Source organism: Ooceraea biroi, chromosome 7, assembly GCF_003672135.1.
Source record: "Ooceraea biroi isolate clonal line C1 chromosome 7, Obir_v5.4, whole genome shotgun sequence".
Classification (NCBI taxonomy): domain Eukaryota; kingdom Metazoa; phylum Arthropoda; class Insecta; order Hymenoptera; family Formicidae; genus Ooceraea; species Ooceraea biroi.
In genome coordinates this window covers 2374007-2401693 of record NC_039512.1, presented here as the reverse complement: position 1 = coordinate 2401693, position 27687 = coordinate 2374007, and the positions used below count along the sequence as shown (strand labels likewise).

Sequence of the window (27687 nt, the reverse complement as noted above, 5' to 3'; positions counted from 1 at the left end):
TCTACGAACATTTACGTATTTGTTTTAATGAGCGAAATTATCAGAGTCAATTGATTACACGCATATTTATTATATATATATATAATCTTTTTACCGGTATATATACAGGGTGTTTCCTAAGTAAGTAGACAAACTTAAGGAGGATATTCCTTGGCTTATTTTAAGAAGAAAAGGTCATATAAACATATGTCCTAAATTGCTTTGTTTTCCAAAAAAAGTATCTGTCATTGTAAATACGTCTTGCTTGACGAGCGTTGGAAAACAAAGCAGTTTAGGACATATGTTTATATGACCTTTTCTTCTTAAAATAAGCCAAGGAATATCCTCCTTAAGTTTGTCTACTTACTTAGGAAACACCCTGTATATATTATTATTTTTTTACCGGTTATCACTGGGAGTGTAATACTGGCTGTGATCAATTGGCTCTGATATTCTATTACATTCAATATGACAGACTGTTTATAAACTAAGAAATTATCTAGGTAGGAACTCTCACGTGACAAAATATATGAACAAATGTTACGCCCGCGATGTACTTCTCTTCGTTCTTAAATGAAAAAATTATTGATATAACGATACTCCGGCATACACGTGCATCCAGATTTTATAAACCTTTCGCTTACAATTATCTTATAATGATTTCACTAGAATTTCTACTGAATCCGCGATAAGATTATTAAAATCAAACTTAAGCGTGTTAGGTGCAAGTAATTCACAGTAACTTTTGAATTATTTCAAAACAGATCTCGGTTTTCTCTAGTCGATGCAAGCAAATATACCGAAGAACACTCGCATATATTTATAATACACGCAATAACGCACGATCAAAGTGACAATCCATTCATTTTAACATTGAATACGATGTGAATTTTTTTTTAAATCCAAAGATGCATTTTTATTCTAATAAAATGCATATTTCGATAAAATAATGAAATGCATAAAGAACGGATTTGAATATTTTTCGTATCATAAAAATGTAAGATGAGTAACATTATATCGCGTTTAATGCTAAATATGAAAAGTAAGTATACTTATTTATTATAATTTGATCTTAGAAAATGCTTGCGCAATTAATGTTTCTGCTTTCCATGACGAGATTATAGTCGCCTGGAAAAAAAGAGTAGTTCTTCCTAGTTTACACAGTTTTGATGCTGCTTAAATGGCGATATTAGCTGCACGTTGATCAATACTTCATTGTTCATTTCTACGAATAAGCTACATGCTGGATGAGCACAAGGGTCACTCATGAAGACTACTTGGAGGCGCAGCTACGTCAAGGCACGTTTCACCTCTGTTCGCTAAAATATTAAGCTGCCCCAATGTCTCGAATTTGACGTGCTCAAGTCAACGGGCGAAGACAATTGTGTCTATTCTATGTAAATGTCTACCAACTAACAATCTAATCGCGATTAAACCATTTCCGTTCGTCTTTCCGGTTGCGACTGGTCATTCGTGGTGATTTGCGCGGACGGTTTACTGCGCTTCTCGGTGATCCGGCGATAAATCCGATTTCTGATTTCCGCCAGCATGCAGGTGACGCAGTGGAGCAGCGTGACGAAGGTCAGGCCGCCGGCACAGACGAGCAGCGTTCGCGCCGGCCGCGTCCAGTCGAGGACCGTGTAGATGTAATGGTAACCGTACTTGTCGACGCCACCGGCGAAGTAGTAGATTACCGAGAAGATCAAGTAGAACATGACGACCGACAGGCACCACCAGAAGCTCCGCAGGCGAAACGGTACGCTGGTCACGAACAGGTCAACCAGCATCAGCACACTGTTGCACACGTGCATCATGAAATTCAGCGGATCCAGCTGGTGGATCTCCGGATTGTACACGGCGAACCAGTACACCACCGTTACGCCGATCGCCATGTTAGTCGTGACGACGTACAAGAACCAGTACAGCCGCTCGGTGAATTCGAATCTGATGCCGCAGGAGTCGAAACCCGCTGCCTTCTGCAGTTGCCATCGCCGTGATACGAGTATGCCGGCGATCAACGCTTGCGAGAAGCCTAGCAGCAGGTCCCAGTTGGTCAGGTAGATCAGCCACTTCTCGTACTGCTGCAGCGGCTTGTAGCTGCCGAACTCGAACACCGAGCAGATGACGAAGCTGGCCCACAGGAGGAAGATCATCCAGCGGTAGAGTAGGTACCAGGTGCCCACGTAGGGCTGACACCTTGGTTCTGTTAATAACCGTGCCTGCGGCAGCTCCTGCCTACCTGCCTGACGCCACCTGCGCCCGATCTCCTGACACCAGAATTTGCTCACCATTGCTCGGCGACCTGAAATGACGAAGCATCATGAGCATTACATCTTACTACGCAAACTTTCACTTTGTAGCACTACCTTGTGACGATGTCTAAACTGCATCGTGACTGGAATTTATTAAATGATAGTTTAAGATCGTCATATGATTTGCATCATCTAGTACCTAGATTTTTTTATTTTTTACTGAATCCAATTGCATTAATAGCTTACATTAGGATATAATGTATGTTACAATGTACATACAGATTTTAACAATTCATAATCTTTTTTCAAACTGCTAAATATATTGAAAATTATATTTTTTATGTGGAATATATTATTATGTATTTTGTAAATTATAATTTCATTATATCTTAGAATTTTTAATTTACATTTTTAAAATAAAGATATAATAGTGAGAGAAATTAGGATATTTTCACATACGCGTTATAGAAAGCAGACACGTTACTTGAAATCGATTAAAGAAACAGAAAAAATAGTAAACCGTATGTGTATGTGAATGAAGGATAGCTGTTACAAAGATGCAACTTACGTTTCAATTTTTTCTATGGCGGGAAGGCTTTTTGAAACAAATTCTAGAATCAAATGTTCCCGGAGAAACGCGCGACTGCAATGACTGGCGACGAATAACGAGAAAGCAACCGATTACGTCTGGTATAAACGTAACAGCTCGCGCAATCACGTTATCTAGAACGAAACTTTATCCTGTACTTAAAGTCTTAATAAGTGTAATTATAAAGCCCAAAAGCCGGTAACGCATATTTTGTTTCGGATGAACAGGAACGTACGCTGTGCGACTACTTCCGGTCGTCTTAGTTGAATGCATTTTAGCGGAACATTACGAAAAAACTGTTTCATTCCAAGAGAGAGAAATTTTCTATCAATAAAGAATTATTAGCTGCTAAATGTTTCCAAAATTTTATAAAATTTAATACAGAAATCAAACATTTAATATATATTTTTACACTAGTATAGTAATTTCACGCTTTTTTCAAATATCTAATAATGCAATTACGTTTTTTAAATATTGCGTAAATAAAATAATAAATTTTGTCTTTTACAATTTATCTTTATTCATATGCACGTTCTTGATTAGAATCCTTGCAGTATTCGAACACCTCTGCTATTACAGCGAAACTGAGCTCGACGGATAAACCCACGCGCGTAAAATAATGGCGCGGCGGGCCTCGAAAACGTTTTAGTTAATGTCTTTCGTGCGACTTACATAACGAGCACTGGAGGAGGAGCAAGAGCAGCCGTTTCAAGGACGGCAATCCTGTGAATAAGAGTACCATCCTCGAAACGAAACAGCCGTAAGTAGATGACAAGTGTACGCGCTCTGAGATCACCTAACCTAACTTCTGATCTGTCGAGCACGACTCGAACGTAACACGTGATACGCAGCAGCGCGCCAACGTGAACATGATTTCGAATAGCTTTATTCAACGTACGCTTGATAAAGAAAGATTTGCTAAATGTCTTTTAGAACAATCTGCGATGTCTAGAATTATAAAGATATTTTGTGAAACATTTAAAGCTTTTAATGATATTCTTTAGATATTTATTATATACCTTGACAAAATTACTATAATATGTAATAATAATCCATATTCTCATAAATTATTAATCATAATTATTTAATAAAGGCAAGTTGGATTTAGTGTCAAATTACCCAGGCAGCACATGTTAGCCTAATACAGGGTGTCCCGGGTTTTAACCGACAAACTGCGGGAGCATATTCTACTAGTGGAAATAAGAAAAAATTCTTATATCGAGTTTGCTTAGAAATGCTTTGTTACAAAGTTATAAACCAATATTGAAAAGAAATATGAGATAAGTAACAACGGAACATAGTGTAGAATTTGGAAGGTCCAAGATGTTTGTTATGTGTATTCACATGTATTCATGTTCACTATGTTGAAACGATTCAGTAGGATTGTTACTTTCACAACAGTAGCTGTTAGATTTCAATCGTCGTGTCAACTAGCAATTACTATCAGAATGCCAAAAGTGTTTTCAAATGAGGAATACACTGATATTCATTTCGTGTACGGATTCTGTGACGGAAATGCACGAGCTGCCGTACGAGAGTATCAACGTAGATTTCCTAACAGGAGAGTACCAGATAGATTTAAAGCAACGAATTACTAATTCAGTTACTGAGATGCAACAAAATTTTCAGGAATGTCGTACTGTAACAAATTCTGTACTACGTCGATGTCTAGCTTGTATCGATGTGCAAGGACAACATTTTGAAATGCGTCACTAAATCATTGCGTAGATAATTCTTATTTTTGTGAAAAAATCCGTTGTTACTTATCTCATATTTCTTTTCAATATTGGTTTATAACTTTGTAATAAAGCATTTCTAAGCAAACTCGATATAAGAATTTTTTCTTATTTCCACTAGTAGAATATGCTCCCGCAATTTGTCGGTTAAAACCCGGGACACCCTGTATATGTTTCTTAAACGTATCTAATGTCTAAGAAACATAAAGTACCATTTAAGAAACGGTTTAAGGGGGAGCCTGCTTTAGAACGCTGAAAATAAAGTATATTTTACGAATTGTTTTTGGAGAAACTATACAGCGGATCATTATAAAACTTTGATGCATTTATTAGTACATGTTTAAAGATAAAAAAAATTATTTTTTGATTTGAATATATCGCTTGTAGAGGTCGTCCTGGAGAAATCTTAGTGCAGCCGCGTCGCCGGCATTGCAAATTGGTGAGCATTCTCCTGCCTCCAAATTTCGTCTAAACTGAAAAATTGAAATATGTTCTCGTTATTTATGAATTCCCATCGTCGATGAACCAAAGAGAGAAGAAAAAAGTTGAAAAGTGCCAAAATGGTGGAGCTTAGAACACAAAAGTACGATTTTTAGGCAAAGTTTTTGAACTTTTTCATGCAAAAATAATTGTTTAACTTAATGTTTTTATGAATATTAAAGGTTCATCGACGATGGGAATTCATAAATAACAAGAAAATATTTCAATTTTTCAGTTTGGATGAAATTTGGAGGCAGGAGAATGCTCACGAATTTACAATGCCGGCTGCACTAAGATGCCTCCAGGACGACCTCTACAGGCGATATATTCAAATCAAAAAATAATTTTTTTTATCTTTAAACATGTACTAATAAATGCATCAAAGTTTTATAATGATCCGCTGTATAGTTTCTCTAAAAAAATTCGTAAAATTGTACCTTATTTTCAACGTTCTAAAGCAGGCTCCCCCCTTAAATAGAAACCGTTTTTAGACCTCAATTTTAAAAACGTATTTTTCACCTTTCCACAGAAACGAAAAATGTGTTTTATTAAATTGATTTGAAATTATATAATTAATATAGAAAAAATAGTAATCTCTACTTACTTTGCGAGTATTAATTATTTTTACATCATACGTTTCAATGTACTCGATTATGGAACAAGAGACAAAAATCAACACAAGTGTGTGCGATTCCCACCTCTGATTCACCAAGCGACCGATAGATGGCCAGGCCAGACGTGACGTTCTCGCAAGTAACATTTGTGTTATCACCTTATAAATAACCATCCGGAAAACCGATCCAACACTCTTTTCTTCTTCTTTTCTTTTGAAACTTTTGAGATCGCTATTACTTGAAGTGATATTTCAAAAGAGTGAGATTCCACTACACGAAATTTAGAGAGTAATTCATAAAATATAAAAATCTAGTTTTTTACAAAAATGTGACTTAACTCTGTCTATCTTTGAGGCACCGATATATAGAATTGATAAATATTTTTCTGATGGTTTCTGAAACGTTTTTTTGCCGAAAAAGAAACGTTTCTCCTAACGTTTTTTCGTTGGACATTTTTCTGCTAAATAAACGTTTCAATAAAATGGTTATGAAACGTTACGGCAAAACGTTTATGAAACGGTTTTGAAACCAATGTGTGCTGCCTGGGTATTACCTAGACGATTAATTTAAATTATTATAAAATATGATAAAATATAATAAATATTAAATAAAACTGATTTAGCAGTTAGCAAATTAAAAATTTGATATAATACACAAATCATTGCCATTTCGTTTGTCAAGTCAAAACAACCTTCAAACTCCTCCCCCGATCTGTATGAATCAATTAAATGTAACTATCACCAAAAATAGAAGGAGAAAACAATTTCAGATTTGCAGATTAGGCTTTATTGCTGCAAACGCGTGTTTTCAACCTCAAATATTATACTTTGCAATTTAACCGGAAGCGCGGCAAGTTAGACGATCTTATCGAGGAGACAACGCGTGATCATGAATGGTCACGTGGCTCAGATCGCGGCAGAACGATCGCCGAATACCGCCGCCGTCGTCGTCGTCGTCGTGTCGCACAGATGGAAGGCACTTTGAACTAATTAACCCGGTTGGTCCACGCGACGCTGAGGTTCGCACGATGCGGCGAGGGAAGATCAGCCGGCGCTCGCGCACGGTAGGCGACGGGCGAAAGGTCGCGCCAGCGCGGGTCAATCGGCCAATATTAATTCGCCGTTAATTTATTACAATCTTGGCCTATTACACACTATCGATACACTGATGGTAAGCGAACGAGCAAGCAGGTGAACGGGCTACAAAACCGACTCGAATCGCGCCTCGTTTTACCGCGAATCGATATTAGTAGAAATACTTATTCTTGTAAAAGGAAGACGAAGAGTTCGATTTCCAGCAATTCTTCATGATTCTCGGTAACATTCCTTTTGCGATTGCATTACTTTGAAACGTTACAGGAAAACTTTGCGAGTTTATTACAGATATTTCAGGTCAGCTTTTCATGCTTCTTTATCTGAGAGAATGGAAGATTAATAATTAATTAAATATCAGTTTGAGAAAGATTTGTGGCTTATCTAATAGTATAAAAAATCGAAAGTTTCTAATGAATGATTCGCGTGGGAGAGATAAGATAATAGCGATATGCGCGCAGCAACGTAAGCACAAAGTGAAATTTACCTATGAATAAAATTGAAGAATGTATATGTGTCTCATAATTAGAATAATATAATAATTAATTTGTTAGTGTGTAAAAAATAAATCGGGGAAAATTATTTAATAAGATATTAAGAAACTATATAAAATTAAAAAGGAATTAAGAAATTACATAATCTTACACAATTCTATCATTGTAGTTACATTATTACAGTTTTCATCTCTTTTTTTATACAAATAGTACTCACAATTATTATTCTATCAGTCTAATTCTTAATCAAAAGTTAAAAATTTGTCAAAAGTTAAAAAGTTGCTAATTGCACTAACTCAGTTATTATCAATTTTCTCTAACAATTATTCTTTTTATTATATTTTTGATAATGAAAAAAATTAACGTGATCGAGGACAGGCGTGCAAATGGAAAGGAAGCTTTCGATTAACCTAAATTCCTCGGCAATGAGATTAATTTAGCTCTACGTTCTCTTAGTTTTCGATTAATAAGACGCCTTGTGCTACTCTGACAACATAATTCGATCAGTTTACCTTGTCAACGTGCATTGCCTTCGGAACTTGAAGGATCCCTTAAACTTTCTGCGTCGAATAATATCCACACACACCAACACATACACGTGCGCACTTTCCAAGTGGAAATTTCTCTGAGATAAAATTTACAAACGTAAGATTTTCACATTGTTTGACAAAAACCGGTTTTAATGCATGCATATGTCATAACTAAGGTCGAAGGGATGTCTTCCGTACGTTTCCCAATTTCAAGTCAATTTCGCGATTTTGACATTTTCAAAACAGTTTACGTCAACTCGTTTTCATATTAACAACGTTCTCGTCAACAATCCATCGAGCAGTGCATACGCTACCAACGATGATGATCGACTAAATTTCAAGAGGAACTTTAGGAGACGGAAAGGAGAATGCACGTTAGAGAGAACACGTCAGAGATTGACATCACGATAGTCGTAATTTTTTGCGAAAGAGTACAGCGACGTATGTACAGTACAAACATCGATGTAGGCGTTTATCGAGACGAAGAGAGACAGAGATAGACAGAGAGAGAGAATGCGAGGAAGTGATGAAAGGTATCTTTCAAAACTGTAAAACTTTATCCGGTTCTAAATAAAACAATTCGTGTGTTTTCAATCAGAGATTCATCTATACGAATTTATCCGATAACAAAACAATATGAATAAATGCAACTTTCTCGATGTCATAGAGTTTGTTAAGAATTACGAAATTATTCAATCTTTATGAAAAAGTTCATATAAAATAAAAAAATTAAAAATTTGATATAATGATTATCATGATTATTAGAAATGAATGTTGACATATATTCTCGCATAAATGCAATATGCATAGAAAATTAACTTTATGAAACGGACACGATGAATTTTGGGAACGCGAGTCTTTTTCAAGTACAATACTTGGAAACAAGTTTACGAAATGTTTTTCATTGTGTTTTTCACGTTAAATCGTTTTCAATTTTGGAATTCATCAAAAGATAGACAAAAGATAAGAGAGTCTTAGGATAAGTTTTCCGAGAAATTGCGGTTATTCTGCACGCAATGAGATTTTCTTTCGATCTGTATACGTTTAAGTAAAATACGGGAAAATGCTCATGTCGATTAATAGAAGAAATGACTCAATTGACAATGATGCAATTGTTCGATATCGCTTGATAATGCGCACGACGAAAGATTGCAAATTTGGCGGAATGAGCAATTAAGATACTTGATCGTGAACTTTTTCCACTTTAGATTTTATTGAGTGCGCGTGTAGTGCCGTGACAGCTATCGTGGTCACGCGAGAACAATATTTCAATGTCATTTTAAGATATGTTGGATTTTTTATTATCGTACTTTGTTACGTGCCCTGCGAAATCGTGGTACAACTGATTAGAAAATGTTGTCCTATAAAAATAACTAAAGTATGAGATAAAATATGAAATACATTTTTTAAATCAATAGTACATTGGTTCTATAGAACGTCTCTTAGATAATTATGTGGTGTATTACGATTTTCAAATTTCTTAAAGTGATTTTATGTGTCTATTATAATATATAACTGAGAGCGTAGTTGTTATCACTATTATAGTCAAAATAGTACGCAAATATAATTCTGTTAATCCGCATGTTAATTCTGAATACATTTATGTGTTTATATAAGTGACATTAAGAGATCGTAATGTAATTGTTTGATGATAATCGTCTTAATCGCAATTCAAATTCTATAAAACACTTATCTTAATCAGCACATACGAAAAATTTAAATAAACTGAAGTTATTTAATACAGCAATTCTTGATATTAGGAATGCTTTGAAAAGGCATTCTTAAAATATAGTCCAAAATCTCTCTCGCAAGATAAAAATTACGAAGGACTATTCAATCAATAACATTCAATGTTATTTTCAAAGTTATATTTCCAATTCTTCAAAAATATTATCATTGATGTAGAATATAAGTGCGTATGAATATAGGTAAAGAATGCACAGAAATAAATTTTTATTATTCGATATTAATTAAATGGTATTATAAACAGTAAACAAGTACGATTAATATTCGACACAACTGGCTATAAATTCTCTTTATTAGAACGACGTTTCGAGTTTCGACCATACGGGATGTGGTCCTCCTCAGGTGACAATGTTAAATTACGGTAGAAATTTAGATGTAACATTGTCACCTGAGGAGGACCACATCTCGTATGGTCGAAACGTCGTTCTAATAAAGAGAATTTATAGCCAGTTGTGTCGAATATTAATCGTACTTGTTTACTGAAATTATCTACTGGCGGTGTTAAGAAAGAATATTGGTTTGATATTAAAAACGTTATGTTTTCAATTGTTACTCGACTCTTGTCTCACATTGATATTATCATATACGTAGAACAAGATTTGATGTATCAAGTGTGTAAAATAATATTCAAAGAGTATTCATTGTTATTATTATACTTATTATTCATATCAATTCAGTAAAAATATCCGTAATTATGAATAAACAATATTTCAAATATACTGTTAGATTTTGATAGCTCTCGCGATCGAAACGTTAATCGAAATTCTTGAAAATACAAAAAGGCTCAAAAATTTCATGCAGATTTCAAGAATGATAATAATTTTACCTGTCAATTTTGAACAATATTTACATTCCAATTTCTATTAATTGATAATGTAATATTATATATCCGGCCAATTTCCGAATGATTGCCGCATTATACATACATATATCGTACAACACACATATATATATACACTAGCAAAAACTCCTTTTCACCGTTCAACAACTATCAGACATATATATTGATTATTATTGGTTTTCTGCGTAATCAAATGATTAAATCCGCATTCGCCCTGCTTCACGGAATCCCCGTATATCTATTGGATCGATACATTTCACTATCCGCGATACGTAATACACCACAAAGATTATTGAGTCATTCCCGATGTCATAATTTGGATTATTAATCACGATTATTGAATCATTCAAGGATTTCGAGGAATTTCAAAGAATTCCAAGATCTCGTGGAAAATCAAGAGCTCATAAGGACTGGAAAATCTCACAGGGATCCGGGGTTCTTCCGAGTGTTCAGGAGTCTCGGTTGGAGACCTCACCACGTGGGACGTCTCGAATAAGCTCGAAGAACGCGGGAAATACAGGAGAACGACACGCACCGTGTAGCGAAGGTAACTTCGGCGATTTGCTCACTACAACGGCGTGGTCAACGCGCTCGTTTTTGTCCAGTATGTCCAACTCCTCGCACTCAGGAGGCATTTCTCTTTTCTTTCACCGTCCGGCTGCCTTGTCCGATATACGCCTGACTTCTGACTACCCGGTGACCGGCCCCGCTTGTTCGCAATCAATATCAATCCCGGTGTAGACACGTGAAGTTTCCTACCACTCGTGCGAACCTCTTCCCCACCAAGGAATCCTTCCCCAGCCCTAGCTAATACAATATGTGCGGGACAGTCCGAGGGAGGACAAAACGGTTGAAGGTACTGACCGCGTTGAATGCTAGACCAAATCGTGCACAAATAAGTTACATTTACAGCGCTAACAAATCATAAATTTCATGATGATCATCATGGCGATGAACAGTCGATCATCATCGTGAAGATTATCAAAAGAAAATTTACATAATGTATGCGAATCCGCCACGAGTAACGAGATGTAAAAGGTTCGAGAGAATCGGTTCACTTTTACAGGACGACGCGATCATTTGAATCTTATTATTTATAATATTAGGAGTGTGATTTAGTTTTGAGGGTTTTGCAACAGATGGCTGTAGTGTCAGTTTGTTCCAATAGCTGTTTCCGATAACTGTTCTTTCTTACAGTCTTGACATTATCCATGACATTTAGTAGCATTATAGCAATAGATGCAATGACAGTCGTGTTTATATCATCGTAAAAATGCAACTTCCGAAACAGCATTTTCGACATGCGTTGCTTTTGTTTTTTAATCAAAACAAAACTGCGGCTGACGGTTATAGAATTCTTGTGGAAACTTATGGTGATTCTGCCCCATCAATTAAGACGTGTGAATATTGGGTTAGACGCTTTAAAAGTCGTGATACTGATGTGAAGGACAAAGAACGCTCGGGACAACCAAGAAAGCTTGAAAATGCAGATTTCCAAGCATTATTGCACGAAAATCCAACACGATCCACTTCAGAACTTGCCAGAGCATTAAATGTTGATCGTACAACAGTTACCAAACATTTACATGAAGTGGGAAAAATTCAGAAAGAAGGGAAATGGGTTCGACATGAATTATCGGAAAGTGCCATTGCGAACCATTTCGTTGATCGCCAGGCAAAAAAAGAAGAGTCTTTTGTCTCGGATTGTTACTGGGGATGAAAAGTGGATCTATTTTGATAATCCGAAACGCAGAAAATCATGGGTGGATCCAGGCGAACCATCAACATCCACTCCGAGACGCAATATTCACGGTTCAAAAGTAATGCTCTGTATTTGGTGGGATAGTGTACTATGAGCTGTTAAATCCGCACGAGACTGTCACGGCTGATCGTTATCGACACCAATTGTACAAGTTGAAGCAAGCATTGGACCAAAAACGACCAGCAATTGCGAGTAAACGACGGAAAGTGATTCTTCTTCGTGACAACGCTCGACCTGACGTTGCGTTATCAATGAAACAAACACTATTAGAGCTTGAATGGCAAGTCTTACCGCACCCCGCGTATTCTCTGGACATTGCTCCATGCGATTATTATTTGTTCCGGTCGATGCAGCACGCTTTAGAGGATACACGCTTTCATAATTTCGAAGAAGTGCGAAAATTCGTCGACGAATGAATCAACTCAAAAGAAGAGTGATTTTATCGTCGTGGAATCCATCTCTTGCCAGAAAGATGGGAAAAAGTGATAGAAAACGAAGGAAAATATTTTGATTAAGGTATTCATTCATTATCATATTTAAATACATGCGTTTTTGAGCAAAAAAAGCCCTCAAAACTAAATCACACCCCTAATAATTACAAAGTAAGAGAAAAGAAATGCTTTCGGATAGCTAATACTTTAATACCCAGCGCTAAAGCAGATGTAGCGACTGAATTGTTCTCTAATGTACCGAGTTTTTTCTTGCCATCGAATAATGAATAATGATTAAGCTCGGAGCCGCGGGACTCAACCGCTTTATACACACGGTGTTCGAAAAGATTCGGGAATCTACAAGCGCGGGATCAACGCGCGGATCAGCTGTTTCCACGGTCGATCAATTGATATCGATTGAAATATCCGAGCAGGTAGAGATGAATCACGGATAACAGAGAAATAGACTTGTTTAATCTGTCCATGTCTCGGGTGTTTATCCCTCGGCGTATTCGAGACACAAAAGAAAGGTGGTAAAAAACGCTGGCAACATTAAGCACTCCCCCGATCCTCAGTCCCAATTCCCAGCAGTGACATAACTCACATTCTAAGACTTTTATAAACCCACATAAGCAATAACAATATCGGTAATAATGAGTGTAAATTTAAAGTGTATATTTCAATCAACCTGATAACAGTTTTGGTATAATATTTTTTGTACTATATAAAACATTTAATTGTTATATGATTTTACAAAAGTGACCAAGATTATATAGATCCATCCATACACACACGCGCGCGCGCGCGCGCGTGCGATGTATGCTGTTTTATAGGATATATGGTAATTGCTAACTCCCGCAGAGAACGCAATGTCATGTAAAATTGGTGTAATGGAGAACATGTTAATGAAGAATTATGTAAACTTTATATCCATGAAAATGCAATATTTATGCAATGTTCATATAATATTTATATTTATACATAACCATACACATGTTACTTCAATAAATTCATATCTTGCCCGAGAAAAGCTTTCTCATGCTGAGAACATAAAGGTGTAACTTTGTGCCGTGTCACTACCGTCTCTCATATTCTAACTGTACATATAATTTTATCTCACTTACGTTATAAACAACGTATATTTGATTTGGTAAGTTCACGATTGCAAACATCACAAATTTAGACGATTAGTTATTAATAAATTTAATATTGCAGCAACAGAATCTTATCCTGCTATATAAATCCTATAAATATAAGGCAAACTGTTTTAAATTTCTCAAAACTATTTTGCAGAAACTTTTCAAATTAGAAAAGAAAAGAAATTTTAATATATATTCCCCCATATCCTCTTTTACATCTCGTTTATGTCAAAATTGCTTACAAACTCTGCTAGAATAGAAACTTGTATAAGAGAAATGATATAAATTAGAGTATGAAAATATAATAAAATTTTTAAATTACCATACCATAGCACCCAACAATAATAAATCTTAAAAAGTAGTCTACAAATAGCGTTATGGGACCACGTTATTTCAGATATTATATACCATATTGATAAACTCTGTCGCTGATGTTGAGCGAGTCCTTGACATTGGCCTGTATCCATGCTTTCAGTAATTCCTCGCACTGTTCCGGGATAGCGTTTTCCCACTCGCCGTAAATCTGCCGTCGTCGACCGAGAAACTCATCTCTTGTTCGCAAGATATCACTTCCACTGTTGAAATTCATGGCAAATGCAATCCCGCTACGTCCTTCGTGGATCCGCGACCAAGCGCGGTCATCGGCGAAGCACCGGCACTCTTCATCGGCGCGCACGCGCCATGGTCGCGAATATGTATCCCGACAGGTCCCGTAACGTATACAATTTCTCCTTGGTGTTTTCTAGTGACGTATTCATATTTATAATTTGGTTTTTGCACTGCCGATGCATGTATCTGCTTTTCTTCGTATCGTTTCTTTTTTCGAATCTCGCACGCAAATCCACAGTCACGAATTAGTTCTTTGAAATCCCGCAGTGAAAAAATTCCAAAGGCAAGGCACCTATATATCGCAGAACCCGTATACCTGTATATCGCGAGAAGTTTATGAATTCTTAATTTTCTGTTGTATCATTGGGCAATCATTTTACGAGTTCGCCCCGACGATTTCAAAACCGGAATTGTTTCAGAAAACGTATGTTTTTGCGGGCCAAGTATTTTTATAAAAATGTTTCTCCTCATCCGAGCCTGAAGAACTTATACGTGGAATGTTGTCTTTCGAGAGGTGGAAGTGTGTAGCAAGGTTCTTTTAATTAAAAACTCTTGTTGAATAATTCACAAGTAAAATTTATAATTAATTCATAATTAATATTATCTGTCGCAAACAAGTTATTATTAGTTAATTAAGTACACGACGTTTCTTAATAAAATGTCACAACTATTGAACTACGTAGATACTTGTTGAGTTAATATGAACATTTCACTTTTCGTTATTTTTACAGAATTTTGTCGACAAGCGTTGTTTGCGTCCCTCTAAACCACTTACGTCAGTCTGACGTCGCAGTTATTTAGTCGTTAATTTAATAACTAGCTTTTTGTGATAACGTTACGTTGGCCTTTAACGGAACCATGTAACTTCGTGATACTGTGACATCGACTAATTGACACGTTGCTGTTTCACATAAAACTATTAAGTGACAATTTGTGTGATAATATTACCGATATTTCTTTAACAGACATGTCTAACATAATTGATTAATATTATATTGTAATTTGCAAGAGACTTACGAGATATCGTGCAATCGGATCCTCAGAGACCCTACGGAAACCGGCTAGGCAAGGGTTTCCCTTCTCTAGCCTTGAAGGATGTTCCCTTGTCTGACCGCAATTTGCAAGAACCCTTTAGTTTCGCAATCATGCGTGTACATAATGATTGCGAAATCACGAACGACACGTCGTGCGACCATGCGTGCCGGCACGAATTACGCATAATTACACATGACATTGCTACAGATGATGTGAGCCGACTTTGCTATAATTCTCTAGAAAGTCATTGTATTATTTGGCTTCCATCACGTTTTGTTAAATTCTAAGTAGTATTATTAGATATACAGATAGTCATATTGTCATATAATATAAAGCAAAAAGCTAGAGGAATAAAATATAATATAATAAGATAGAAAAATTATCACGAGCTTTCTCGTATCAGCGTCTACAAGTAAAACGATGTTTCAAGCTATGTACTCTACCTCATCAATTCATTTGTCAATGGAATAATATTTTTAAAAAATGATAAAACTTATTTCAAAATACTTTAGTTTAAAATATAATTTTTTTTCATAATTCAACTGGGATTTTATGTACATTTTATCATACATTCACTTTAATATATATATATATGTATATATATTTCAGTAATTATGTCATCAGTTTGCAATGTATTTGGATCGAGAGAAATCAAAGAAAATATAGTTTTATAAAGCAATTTCTGGATTTAAAAAATTAAAGATTTGTGACTACAACCAAAATCAATTTCTAATGATTTCCTATTTCCTCGACGAAGCGTCGACGAAGCGGTTAGCACGATTTTATTAATACCCATAGGCTACAACAGAGAGCACTCTGAGAGTTTTGAGACGATGCTGCTCGAATGCCAAAAATAATCGAGCCAGAGGTAAACCTCGCGGCCGGCTTATCCCAGTAACAAACGCCAATACTGTGAGCTTGCTCTAGGAAATTAAAGTTTTTCAAGCGAATTTTTGTCGGAAACAAATATCACAGAAGGAAAAAAATAAGAAGAGGAAGAAGGAGAAGAAGAAGGATTAGAAGTAGAAGAAGAGGAAGAGGGACACGGCAGTTCGTTCATGCCGACGACGACAGTTCGATGTCTCGTCTTTTACTTCGCGTTGGTGTTCGTCGTGTGTCTAGCCAAAGATGCGCACATGTGAGTATAGCGATTTAATGTGCAGTACGAAAGGCCACGCTGGATAAATCGAGAAAATGAGAAACGAATATAGTATTTTAGAGAGATTTAGAATTTGCCGCACTAACCATAGAACCATAGCTTTGACTAAATAAATATTCTATAAATATTCTAAATAATAATGAACAAATATTCTATAATAAATATTCTACGTTTACTTTCAAACACAGAATATATTTATTTTCTTATATATTTAGGTATATTTGATGTATATCTCAATCAACATTTTTCTTTATCAAGTTTTACTTATTGCTAGTTTACGTAGAGCGTGAAAAGAAAATGCTGAAAGATAAGGCTGCCACTTATGTTTTGTTATATTACGTTTATTCACGTTACGCTACACATATATTTGCATTTTTTATTCACTTATCGCTATTATTGCTTTCTGCAACGCAATTTCAGTTATATCGACATATATTTTTCCAAATACTCGTTACTTTTTTCAGCGTGGGCAGATGGGCAGACAAATTGGGCACCGAATTATGGGAACTCGCAAACGAAGTAGGTCAGCCCGAAGAATTATTAGAAGTAAGTATATATTTGTTCGAAATAATAAAGAGAAGATGTTAAAAAAACAATGTTCAAAGAACTTCGCAATTTGATGCGATTTTACCTGTTTCATATAAATAAAACAATAAAATAAAACTAAATATTTTTTATGTTTGCAAATTGCTTTATAATAGTTAAAAAAAGAATTAATATTGTATTCTACTATTCAAGTCTTAATATGATTTAATTTACGAGGAAATTTATTAAAACAGATATAATATTTCATTTCTAATAATTTTATTAAATCTTTTATGTATATGTATTATATTTTAATCCGTAATTTTTTCAATGTTTTTCTTGAATTTAGATTTAAATGATCTTATTAATTTAATATAATATATATAATATAATAAATCGAATATAAGCAGAAAGACAAATATTAGAGTTACACTAAACGAACGCTATTGTTAACACGCAGAAATACAAGAGCATGAATACTCGGGTGGAGCACAAGTCTGGAGAAGAATTAGTTAACATAATTAGCGAGAATGTGAGTAGAATGTTGCGCCGAAAAATGGACGCAGTTACCTGCATTCGAATGGCAGCTGAAGAAGCAGCGGAGGATTGGGATCTGTCTGTCGTGGATATTCTCGATAATTTCTCTTTTGTTAATTTCTCTTATGTTTCTGGCAAGTGCAGTCCTGTCAATGGTGAATTACCAGACAATGAAGATTTTCACTGTGTAGAGAAGAACCATAGCATGTATAGATACAGGTGAGCGATTTATAAGTGATTATTAATTATTTATGCTTTCGTCGGTAGTGATGGCTTCGGGATTGATACCGCGTTTCGTGACAGCTTTGTGCCAACGTTTCGCAGACATTGCATATATTATACAGGGTGGCCCATTTTAATTTATACAGTCGATTTTTTAAAAAACTAAAAGAGATACGAAAAAATGTTTCAGACAGACATGTCACGATTTCGAGGGGGACATAAGATGATACCATTGGTTTGACCTTGAATAGTCGTTTGAAGGTCACGCGAAGATCACCTTCAATTTCTTAAATTGAAACCCCAACTTTTTATTGCAGATTCTTATTCTCCATCGAAAAGTAAGTAACTTTTGTCTGAAACATTTTTCCGAAAAATGTCATCTTATGTCCTTAAAATGTCCTCAAAACTCATCTTGAAGATCATTTTAAGGACATAAGATGACATTTTTCGGAAAAATGTTTCAGACAAAAGTTACTTACTTTTCGATGGAGAATAAGAATCTGCAATAAAAAGTTGGGGTTTCAATTTAAGAAATTGAAGGTGATCTTCGCGTGACCTTCAAACGACTATTCAAGGTCAAACCAATGGTATCATCTTATGTCCCCCTCGAAATCGTGACATGTCTGTCTGAAACATTTTTTCGTATCTCTTTTAGTTTTTTAAAAAATCGACTGTATAAATTAAAATGGGCCACCCTGTATATTATACATATTAAAGAGAGTTGAAATAATCCTTTTAAAAAAGTCGATTCTTCCTATAAAATTTTTATTTTAAACACTTAAAAAGAAAAGAAAATTCTTTGAAAAGGTTGTTTCACGATATCATAATTCGTTTTAGAGAAATGGAACTGTTCCCAGACTCGCACTTCTACAATATCCCAGTGAATACGAGCTACTCGTCAGTTCACATGCCTACCAACGTGTTTGATCTTAAGCAGGATGTGATGAAGGATATTATGAGGACAGAGGCGTTGGATGATGTATTTCGTCAGAATTATGAATCTGATCCCGCGCTATCGTGGCAGTATTTTGGCTCAATCACCGGTATGCTGCGCCAATACCCTGCGATGCAATGGCAAACGAGCGTTGAGGATGACGACGATGAACCACCCCCTGATCTATACGATTGCAGAATACGTAGCTGGTTTATCGAGGCGGCCACTTGCAGCAAAGACATGGTGATTCTGATGGACGTCAGTGGCAGCATGACCGGCATGGGAAAGACGATTGGTATGCGAAATTAAAATGTAAAACTAATAAAAAGCTTTGAACTAACAAAAATTAAAAGAAATCTTTGCAAAACTGATCGCTATACCTAGAACATCTTATAAATAAAATACATAGATTTTGGATAAATTAAAAATAATTTCATAATAAAGAAAATTTAGATAAATCTTTAGATAAAGAAAACGAAACAGAAATAATTAAAATTTACAATTTGATAAGTTATTTGTCATTATTTACATCTCATTGCGATTAGTTTTATAACTGAAAAATTGTAACGTTACCTACGAGTTTCTTCTTCACGAGACCTTTCGTCGCGTTGTAGCGAAGGCGACTGTGAGCTCGATCTTGGACACCTTATCGAACAATGATTTTGTCACAATACTGACGTACACCAATGGCACCAAGGATCTAGTGCCGTGCTTCAAGGACATGCTGATCCAGGCCACTCCGGAAAATCTTGACACATTTAAGAAATCTATGGAAACTATCAAAACGGAGGGTGTCGCCAATCTCACGAAGGCTTTTACTAAGGCGTTTAGTCTGCTCAAAACCTACCGGGAGACGCGTGGATGCGACGGAGACACACCGTGTAATCAGCTCGTCATGCTCGTCACAGACGGTGTTCCCGGAAGCCTAACGGAGGTTGAAATGTGATCTTTATTATAAATTCTATTTCTTTCGGTGGCTGATCTTTCAAAGAACATATTATTTTTGACACATTATTCTTGTTCCTTTAATCAAAACTGTGCATAAAAGAAAAAAATATGAGAGCGATTTATTTTTAGCGAGACTATGGAGTGATAGTTTTATAATAACTTAAGTAGGAATTATTTTATTGATCACACATGCACACACAGTTATAAAAATATTGAATAAAAATAAAATAGAATATCACTTCTATAATATATTAATCTAAGAAATAAAATTAGCATTGTTATGAGCTCGCGCTCGAAATTAGCTAGGCAAGTCTAAGTGTTGAAAAATAAAGTTACATGTTTGCTATTATTTTTGGCTAAATATTGGAAACAATGGAAGCCGTGATATATAATTTAACTGCCCGCATTCCGCTGTTTCTTTTCTTCGAGCGACAACGGTAAATTCGAAGATCCTCTCCTCTGGGGGAAATAATTGTGCAGTACGAACACGGCCACTAGTGATTTAGCGCACGGTCCAAAAGGTTTTGTCCGTTAACCGCTGCCTGTTAAATTTTATGTTTTACGCGCATTTGGGCACGCTGCAGCTGACAGAGACGATTATCATCCAGGTTGAAAAACTCCAACGTTTGCCTTGCTGAAGAAAATGTGAAGGAAACTTAATCATGGAAAAAAATGTATTTCAAACACGTTTTTGGTATCACGCAAAGTTAAAATAGAAGGCTTAATTAAAAAGAAAAACTTGTTTTTATTCATTTATGATTCGAGATAACGGACTCGATCACTGTTTCTATTTTCATAGGTGTTCGAGACATGGAACTGGCACGACAACAGAACAAACATACCGGTGCGTGTATTCACGTATCTTCTGGGCAAAGAAGTGACGAAGGTGCAGGAAACATTAGGGATGGCATGTTTGAATCGCGGCTACTACCGACACGTGCAAACGCAAGAAGAGGTACGCGAGCAAGTGCTCCAGTATATCCCGGTCGTGGCGCGGCCCTTGGTGCTCCAGGACGTGGTACATCCCATCGTATGGACACACACATATGCAGATATCACGGTAGGAAGACTTAGGTTTTAAGACAAAAACATTAAAATTAATAAGTAACGTAACTATATATTAATTAAGAATTAAAACTTTTAATCCTATTTTCTAATTTTAATTTTATTTTCAATTCTGAAAATATTAAATGATACGTTATTCGCTAATGCTTCCTTACGGATGAAAAATAGCGTTTCTTAATGATTAAATTTTAATAAATTTATACGAAATGCATTACACATAATCTGTAAATTATCAGCTTTGATTTTTATCGTGTATACATTTAACATGATTATACATAAGCTTTATTTAATCAAAAAATCATGTAATTTTTTCTCGTAGTTATAAGAAGAGTAATTATATTATTATAGTTTTCTTTAGTTTTCTTAGTAAGAAACTTCCGTAATTCTTTTGCAAGATTAATAATTTTCATAAAAATATTGATCATTCTCATTTATCTTATTTCTCATTTTTTTACAATTATCGCCAAGAAGTTTTTGTCTATTTCCTAGTATTTCTCATAGTGTTTAAATATTCCGTAAAAAACTAAACGGAGATAGGGAGTATAAAACAAACGTACATAAATCCCATCAGAATCCGGCACTTGCCGCTTGGCTGTGGCGGGTGATGGAGCACGAAGATCAAAACGCGCGCCTGCAAAAACACATGCTGGGAAAACAGCTGGGCGTGCGAATAAGCGAGGACCCAATCTACATACAGAAGGTTTTTTGAGATGTAATCGAGAAAGCACCCCCGTTGCCTACCCCCAAGGCTTTTCAGACATTCTAGATCGCGCTGTATCCCCCTTGGCACTCCTGTATTTTAAACTACGAATTCCAAACGAGGAGTAAAAGACATAACAATTGAATCGCGTATCTTAGAAAGAATTTTGTTTCCAATTTTACTTTTGACTGATTTATACTTTTGCCTTTATAGATTGCGTTTTTTTTTGCATAACATAATATAATATTTCTATGTAGCTGTATTAATATTACCGAAAATTCTTTTAATGTTTTCTAAAGAGGAAGATGTTTTTAGAATATTCTTTCTGATATAACCGATTCAATTGAAGATTATTTTAAATTTCTATGGACGATTCCTAATTGTGATGGCTCCGTTTGGCAGTTCGTATAAGATCGAGCGAGACAAGAAGATTAATATTCTCTATACATTGTTTGGTGGTTATTAAATGAATATTAATTTTTGATCATTTTATAATTAACGTTAACTGTAATTAAAACACCGTTGTAAGTTGGTGAAGAAAGTTACAATTAGGTACTTCGCTCGAACTTAAAATCAAAGACTTAACGCCCAAAGGGGTTGGCCAACGTAGTTTGCTGAATTCGGGGAGCTAGACAAACAACCCGCAAACAAATTAATTGCTGGGCATTGGAATATTGCTAATCGACGTATCAGATGATCTATGGGTAATTGACTGTCATTAGCGTGCTGAGAACTTACCCCGAGCTAGGTTTAGTACCTTGTTTGCTGGGCTTCGTCGATTTTCTTTTCATTAATTTAGTTTTTATTTATTCCTCGTTGTTAGATCAGTGCTAGCCTGTAGTGCAAAGGGATTAAGCGGACGACCGAAAACAGACTCCTCAAAACTCTACTATTCGTGATACATATTCGCAACAAATCTTAATATTGACAAAATAATACAAAATTTCAATTTACAAATGTCACATGTAATAAAAATTGCGGTTAAATATTTATAATCGAGTTCCGTGAGATTTCGGTCGCTCCTTTAAGTCCGTGATACGCTCCGTATATCCGGCAGTAGAATGATCGAGGGCAAATTAAATAGCGTTGTCCTCTGCTTTCGTTCCACCCTGGCGACGTACCTACTCCTTTTAACTAAAAATCATAAAAAATTGTCGCCGATTCTCTTCAATTCTGTGATTTTTTTTCATAGTTGCATAAGGACGAGAATATTGAGCTGGATCCATCCACACTAAATACCACCGCGTGGCAGGAATATAGGCTGCTCACATCCGTGGGCACACCTGTGTTCGATCGCAGAAGCAATCGCAACAATAAGACACGCGTGGCAAATCTGCTCGGTGTGGCTGGCACGGATGTACCGATCAACGATATTCGCAAACTCACATTGCCATACAAGCTCGGTGTAAACGGCTATGCCTTTATCGTCTCCAACAATGGCTACGTGATACTGCATCCGGATCTTCGACCGGTCTATAAAGGCCAGCTTAAATTGAATTACAACAGCGTTGACCTGACAGAGGTAGAAATACTCGACGATGGACGCGAGCCGAGGTAACGGCGCTTTTATCAATGTGCCTTATTATCTTTTCGGATTGCATAAAAATAAAATTCCATATATATACAGGTATATGTATGTAATATAATTTATTTGCAAAATTAAAGAAGGTATTTTTATGTAACTAATTTAGAATTAATACTATTTTATTTAAAATTGATTTGGGATTATTTTAGATTATTTAAAGAATTAATTTAGAAAAGATTTTACGAAACCTTGCTTTTTCTAAAATGAATGATTAAAAATAAAATCGATAAGAAATAAATTTCTAAAATTAAACAGAAGTTTTCTTAAATTTTGTGATAAGATAAAAATTATTTAGAAATTATTTTTTACAAAAAGATGCGAATCTGGAAATATCAATTACAATTAAATACTTCGTTTAATTATCTCTAATTGGCCTTTTTTGTTCTAAGAATGTCTATTTTCATAAACCGGATATAGGAACCCGGGTCCGGAAGTATTGAACCTGAGATCAGCGCTGGTCGATCATAAACGAGGCAGCATGAAAGATATTCCCGTGAAGCTACACTACGAAGACAATCGTCGAGTGAATCTCGAAAGGCGTGATTACTTTTATGCACCTTTATCCGGTACACCGTTTGGCTTGGCAGTCGTTTTATCTAATTACGGAACCACTTGGATCAAGGTAAAACTGCAGCACAGTAACGAAACAGAAATTCCAGTCAAGTTTCAAAATTCTTGCATAGCTAATTCTATATACACACAATTAATTGCATCAATTTAGAAACTTTGCGCATGAGTAATTATGCCAAGCGATAAATTTTACATGTACGATTAAAAAGCTTATTTCTGATTCATCTTAAATTGATATTACAAAAGAAATCACACGCAAAACTGTAAAAATGTATACATAAATCTTTTTCTATATATAACATGTTATATCTTTTCTTCGAAGCATTCTTTATGGATTTTTAAATAAAAAATCTAAGCTCTTCGAGAGAAAGAGAGAGATTGTGTAATAGCGTTTGAATACGTTTACACAGGGTATCTGACATAAGGCGAAGAATCTCTCGCCCACGCACAGTGGTCAAAACGACTGAAAACGTGGCCAAAATCGATTTAAAAAAAATTTTTTTTATCGTCATTACATTATTGTTTGTTAGTTCTAAGTCCGTACTAAATTTCTCTAACGTTATAGTCCAAACAAATTTCATTTATGAGAGCTATAAATGTATAAAGTTCATTATCGTAAGTCTCTAATATGATTTTGGCCATAATCGGTGTCACAATTGTGATTTCATTCACGAAGTTATCACGTACCGGGTTATTAAATCTTTTCATCCTTGTTTTATTGTATCCTTTGTGCTTCTGATAACGCTGTTATTTATTCAATTTTCATTACAGTTAATAGAAATAAAATAAGATAGTGCTGTTGTGATGTAACACTAATGAAATATTGCGATTCAAAGTCCCCGTCGTGAGTCGGCGCGATAAATCAAACAGAATTTAAAATTTAATTATATATCAAAAGAAATAAGAAAAAGTTTATCTGCGCCAAACTGCGCCGAAGTTTTTTCTCAAAATGCTTCCCTGAAGACATATTTCAGTGCAACTTTTAAAATGGGACACCCTGTATATATAATTAATATTATATTAATTACATTGCATCAGAATTATGGGAAAATCACTAAATTGCAGTTATATATATATGATTTAGAATAATTTGAGTATGTACAGAATTTCGACCAGGTTTTTAGTAATCTTGACCACTGTGCCACGAGTAGATCTCGTCAAACTGAATTAAAAAGTCCTGTACTATTTTGCAACCAACCACACTGAGAAAAAGACGAGATCTACCTGTTGGGATAGGTTTTTCGCCTTATGTCAGACACCCTGTATATTGTATTGAATTTATATATAGAAGTATATGTTGAATCTATTAAGGTCGGCGACGAAATTCGTCGTAATCAGAACATGAACGTGAACGTGTCGGATTTTTTCGTGGGCGATCATTGGCGTGTACATCCGAGTTGGGTGTATTGTCATTACCATTATCTGGAGGGTCACGAGTTCGATAGTGCCGAAGATGAGCTTCTCCATTTTCTGGCTCTGATGAGCCGCCCGGGGTGGCGTTGGTCCGAGCAATATGAAGCTTATCCAACCGTCAACGAGGATGTCGATCAGGAACCGAACTGTGGTGGGCAGACGCTCAAGGATGATGACTACTACTGCAACAAAGAGCTCATGCAGCTCCTGGTCTTTGACGCCAAGGTGACGAATCACAGCTTCTATGGCGATTATTTGGATATTCTATCGCCTCGGGCTCAGAATCTCGCACGAGTCTACGGTATCTTCGTAAGATTTATCGCGACGCAGAGCGGTCTCACGAGGTGGCATCATCTCAAAGCTGGCATGCAACCGGATACAAAGGACGATATTGTCTTCGGTGATCTCCACAGGCGAGCCGTTAATGAACCTTGGTACAAGGGTGCAATTTTTCAAAACGAGTTGGACCCGAACAGCATCTACTTGTCCGGTAAGGATTGCGTTTCCTGTGTAGCAAAGATAGAATTTTTATTTTTTATTTTGTATGAAACATTCTAAGCGTTCATTGCATCTTTCTTTATGTTATATCTTTCATTATTTAGCTCATAAATTTGAAATTGATATAGTAGCTATAGTAGTTACATAATTGCCTAATATATTAATTATTATTATGGAATTATTTATAATTATCTTCTATTTATAACTGTTTATAATTATCTTGTATTATGCGAAAATTGTTTTATAGTCCCATGGGGAGCGGGCGCGGACGCGACAGTGACAGCATCGATGACTTTATCACCCAAAGACGGCGGCAAAAAGGCGCCGGCAGCCGTCTTGGGTTTCCAAATGCCGATGACGAGTTTCTATAAACGATTCATTGCGCTGACTTCAGTAACAACAAATCCACTAATGAATTGTACTCTTATCTGGATCGATTGCTATCTGCTGGACCAAAACGGCTATGTGGTAATCTCGGAGGCACACAATGACACAGGGCAATTTATGGGCACACAGGAGGGCGCTATTATGGTGTCCATGGTCGGCCAGGGCCTCTACAACCCAGTCGAAATTTATGACTATCAGGCATGGTGCCACGAAAAAGTAAGTATCTAATTAAACAATTAATTTAGTAATTATTAGTGAGAGTCAAAGAACTTGACTAGATTTTAAAAGTTCCTAAATTCCATAATTTTTAGCAACCGCAAAAATTTGTTGCAAAGGAAAACTGATATTTAATTCAAGTATCAGTTATTAATTGTAAAACACATGCATAAGCGCACATACCAATATGCATATGATATGTATTAATTATATAATAATATTATCATTAATTCAAACTCGATATAATGTCGCGTAGGCGATATTGGACTTGAAGATCGTATTTTTTCCGAGAACGGCTTCTCAAAAGTTTCTAGCATAATGTCAAACTATTTCCAGGACTTGTATTCGCTTCCTCCCAACTTATAAAAGATCGAGAGTATTATTACGGGGCTACCAATTGTTGCAGCGATTTCACAATTCCGCTAGTGCCTTAATCGAACCGCTGCGATACGTCGGAAGACTATTGATATGGTTTCTACTGCGGCTGATGTGGTTTACGACCCAGTTCGTCAACCTCCCTGGCATCCATGGCAAAATCCATTTCGATGAGGATTTACCTGATCCACCGCCACCGCCGACACCCTACCTTTATTACTATCCTTGCGATCAGAAGCGGACTCTTTATATGTTGAACGAGACCGTCGCCGCCAAAGGCGTGACCAATCACTCCGATTACTGTTCGAGGCCATTCTACGCTCAAAGAGTTAGTATTTTTTTGCAGATCGGTAGTAACTCTAATAATCGATATAATTCTTTGCTATTATGTATTATTTTATACTATTAATTTATCTTACATATTAAATTATATAAGAGAGAGATGCTGGTCGAGACATTAATGGTTTGTAAGAAAAAGCTGTATTTTTTTTATTAAAACGTAGCGATTAATAATCAAAGTAGCCTCCAAGAGAATAATCGCCCGTGATCTACAGGTGGCGCACACCAATCTACTGTTGGTCGTAGTGGACAGTATGTATCCGACGTGCTACGACAGACTGGAAGTGACTCCCGTTAATATCTCGCCCCTCGAGTACACAAATAGCACGGGCGACAAACCCTGTCACAAGATCCCACTGAACACCTTGAAAAGGCGCCGACTGGAGAGCTGTTTCACGGAACATCCTCTGGAGCTTGAGATCGAGGAATGTGGCAGCGCGTCTGAATTGACCATGTCCTTGTCATTGTTATGCATTGTTATTGTTAGATGCATTTTGCAACTATGCAGCTTTATATTGTGACTGCAAATTGACATGACTCTTACCGCGTCCTTTCAGTAATAGCGATAGCTGTTTTATTACAGCAAGTAAGTAAAACAATGAATAATCAAAGATAACTACAACAATGCTTCTGTAAATCTACAATTGTACAATTGTCCTAATTAAAAAAGGAATCACTTTTAACCAAGCTGACGTTGGCTTTAACAAATTTTTCATTCGAGCAGAAATCGTGAAATACTATTTTGCGTTGATCTAAAAGAGAAAATTCCCCAGCATCATGTATCAATAACACTAATCAAGCCTTAATAGAAAAAAGAAGCCTCATGACCGAAACGATACACATCGGAATACGCCAAGATCTGTTTTTAAGGATCTCATCAACGTGT

The 27687-nt window shown here is 35.9% G+C and overlaps 2 protein-coding genes across 9 annotated transcripts; one reads left to right on the top strand and one right to left on the bottom strand.

Moving 5' to 3' along the window:
• Positions 1-373: 373 nt before the first annotated feature.
• Positions 374-14301, bottom strand: LOC105277634 (protein rolling stone). 6 transcript variants are annotated; one of them, XM_026971139.1, is made up of 3 exons: positions 10888-10977; positions 7748-7860; positions 374-2281 (listed from the first exon to the last, which is right to left on the bottom strand). In XM_026971139.1, exon 3 carries the CDS (start codon positions 2268-2270, stop codon positions 1410-1412), a length of 861 nt encoding a protein of 286 aa, XP_026826940.1. In that variant the 5' UTR covers positions 2271-2281; positions 7748-7860; positions 10888-10977; the 3' UTR covers positions 374-1409. The 6 variants fall into 6 exon arrangements, 5 of the variants coding, with proteins under 5 accessions (XP_026826940.1, XP_011334440.1, XP_011334442.1 ...); XR_003406782.1 differs by lacking the exon at positions 374-2281 and adding an exon at positions 6426-7064; XM_011336138.3 differs by lacking the exons at positions 7748-7860; positions 10888-10977 and adding an exon at positions 14093-14301.
• On the top strand, positions 14256-27491 carry LOC105277633 (voltage-dependent calcium channel subunit alpha-2/delta-3). 3 transcript variants are annotated; one of them, XM_011336135.3, is made up of 14 exons: positions 14256-14391; positions 16127-16466; positions 16952-17033; positions 17473-17768; positions 18609-19000; positions 19320-19639; positions 20453-20713; positions 21290-21418; positions 22611-22972; positions 23421-23625; positions 24885-25476; positions 25732-26087; positions 26494-26790; positions 27017-27491. In XM_011336135.3, the coding sequence occupies exons 2-14, from the start codon at positions 16387-16389 to the stop codon at positions 27320-27322; spliced, it is 3678 nt and encodes a 1225-aa protein (XP_011334437.1). In that variant the 5' UTR covers positions 14256-14391; positions 16127-16386; the 3' UTR covers positions 27323-27491. The 3 variants fall into 3 exon arrangements, with proteins under 3 accessions (XP_011334437.1, XP_011334438.1, XP_011334439.1); XM_011336136.3 differs by lacking the exon at positions 21290-21418; XM_011336137.2 differs by lacking the exon at positions 27017-27491 and having other exon boundaries at positions 26424-26513.
• Positions 27492-27687: the final 196 nt, after the last annotated feature.

Coding starts and splice junctions, on each gene's coding strand:
- LOC105277634 (XM_011336138.3), bottom strand. CDS start 14,273: ATGAATTTCAACAGTGGAAGTGATATCTTGCGAACAAGAGATGAGTTT. Junction 2,282..14,092: donor CGACAGAGTTTATCAATATG/GTATATAATATC, acceptor TCGTCATTTCAG/GTCGCCGAGCAATGGTGAGC.
- LOC105277633 (XM_011336135.3), top strand. CDS start 16,387: ATGCCGACGACGACAGTTCGATGTCTCGTCTTTTACTTCGCGTTGGTG. Junction 17,769..18,608: donor CATAGCATGTATAGATACAG/GTGAGCGATTTA, acceptor AATTCGTTTTAG/AGAAATGGAACTGTTCCCAG. Junction 23,626..24,884: donor ACGGAACCACTTGGATCAAG/GTAAAACTGCAG, acceptor GAATCTATTAAG/GTCGGCGACGAAATTCGTCG.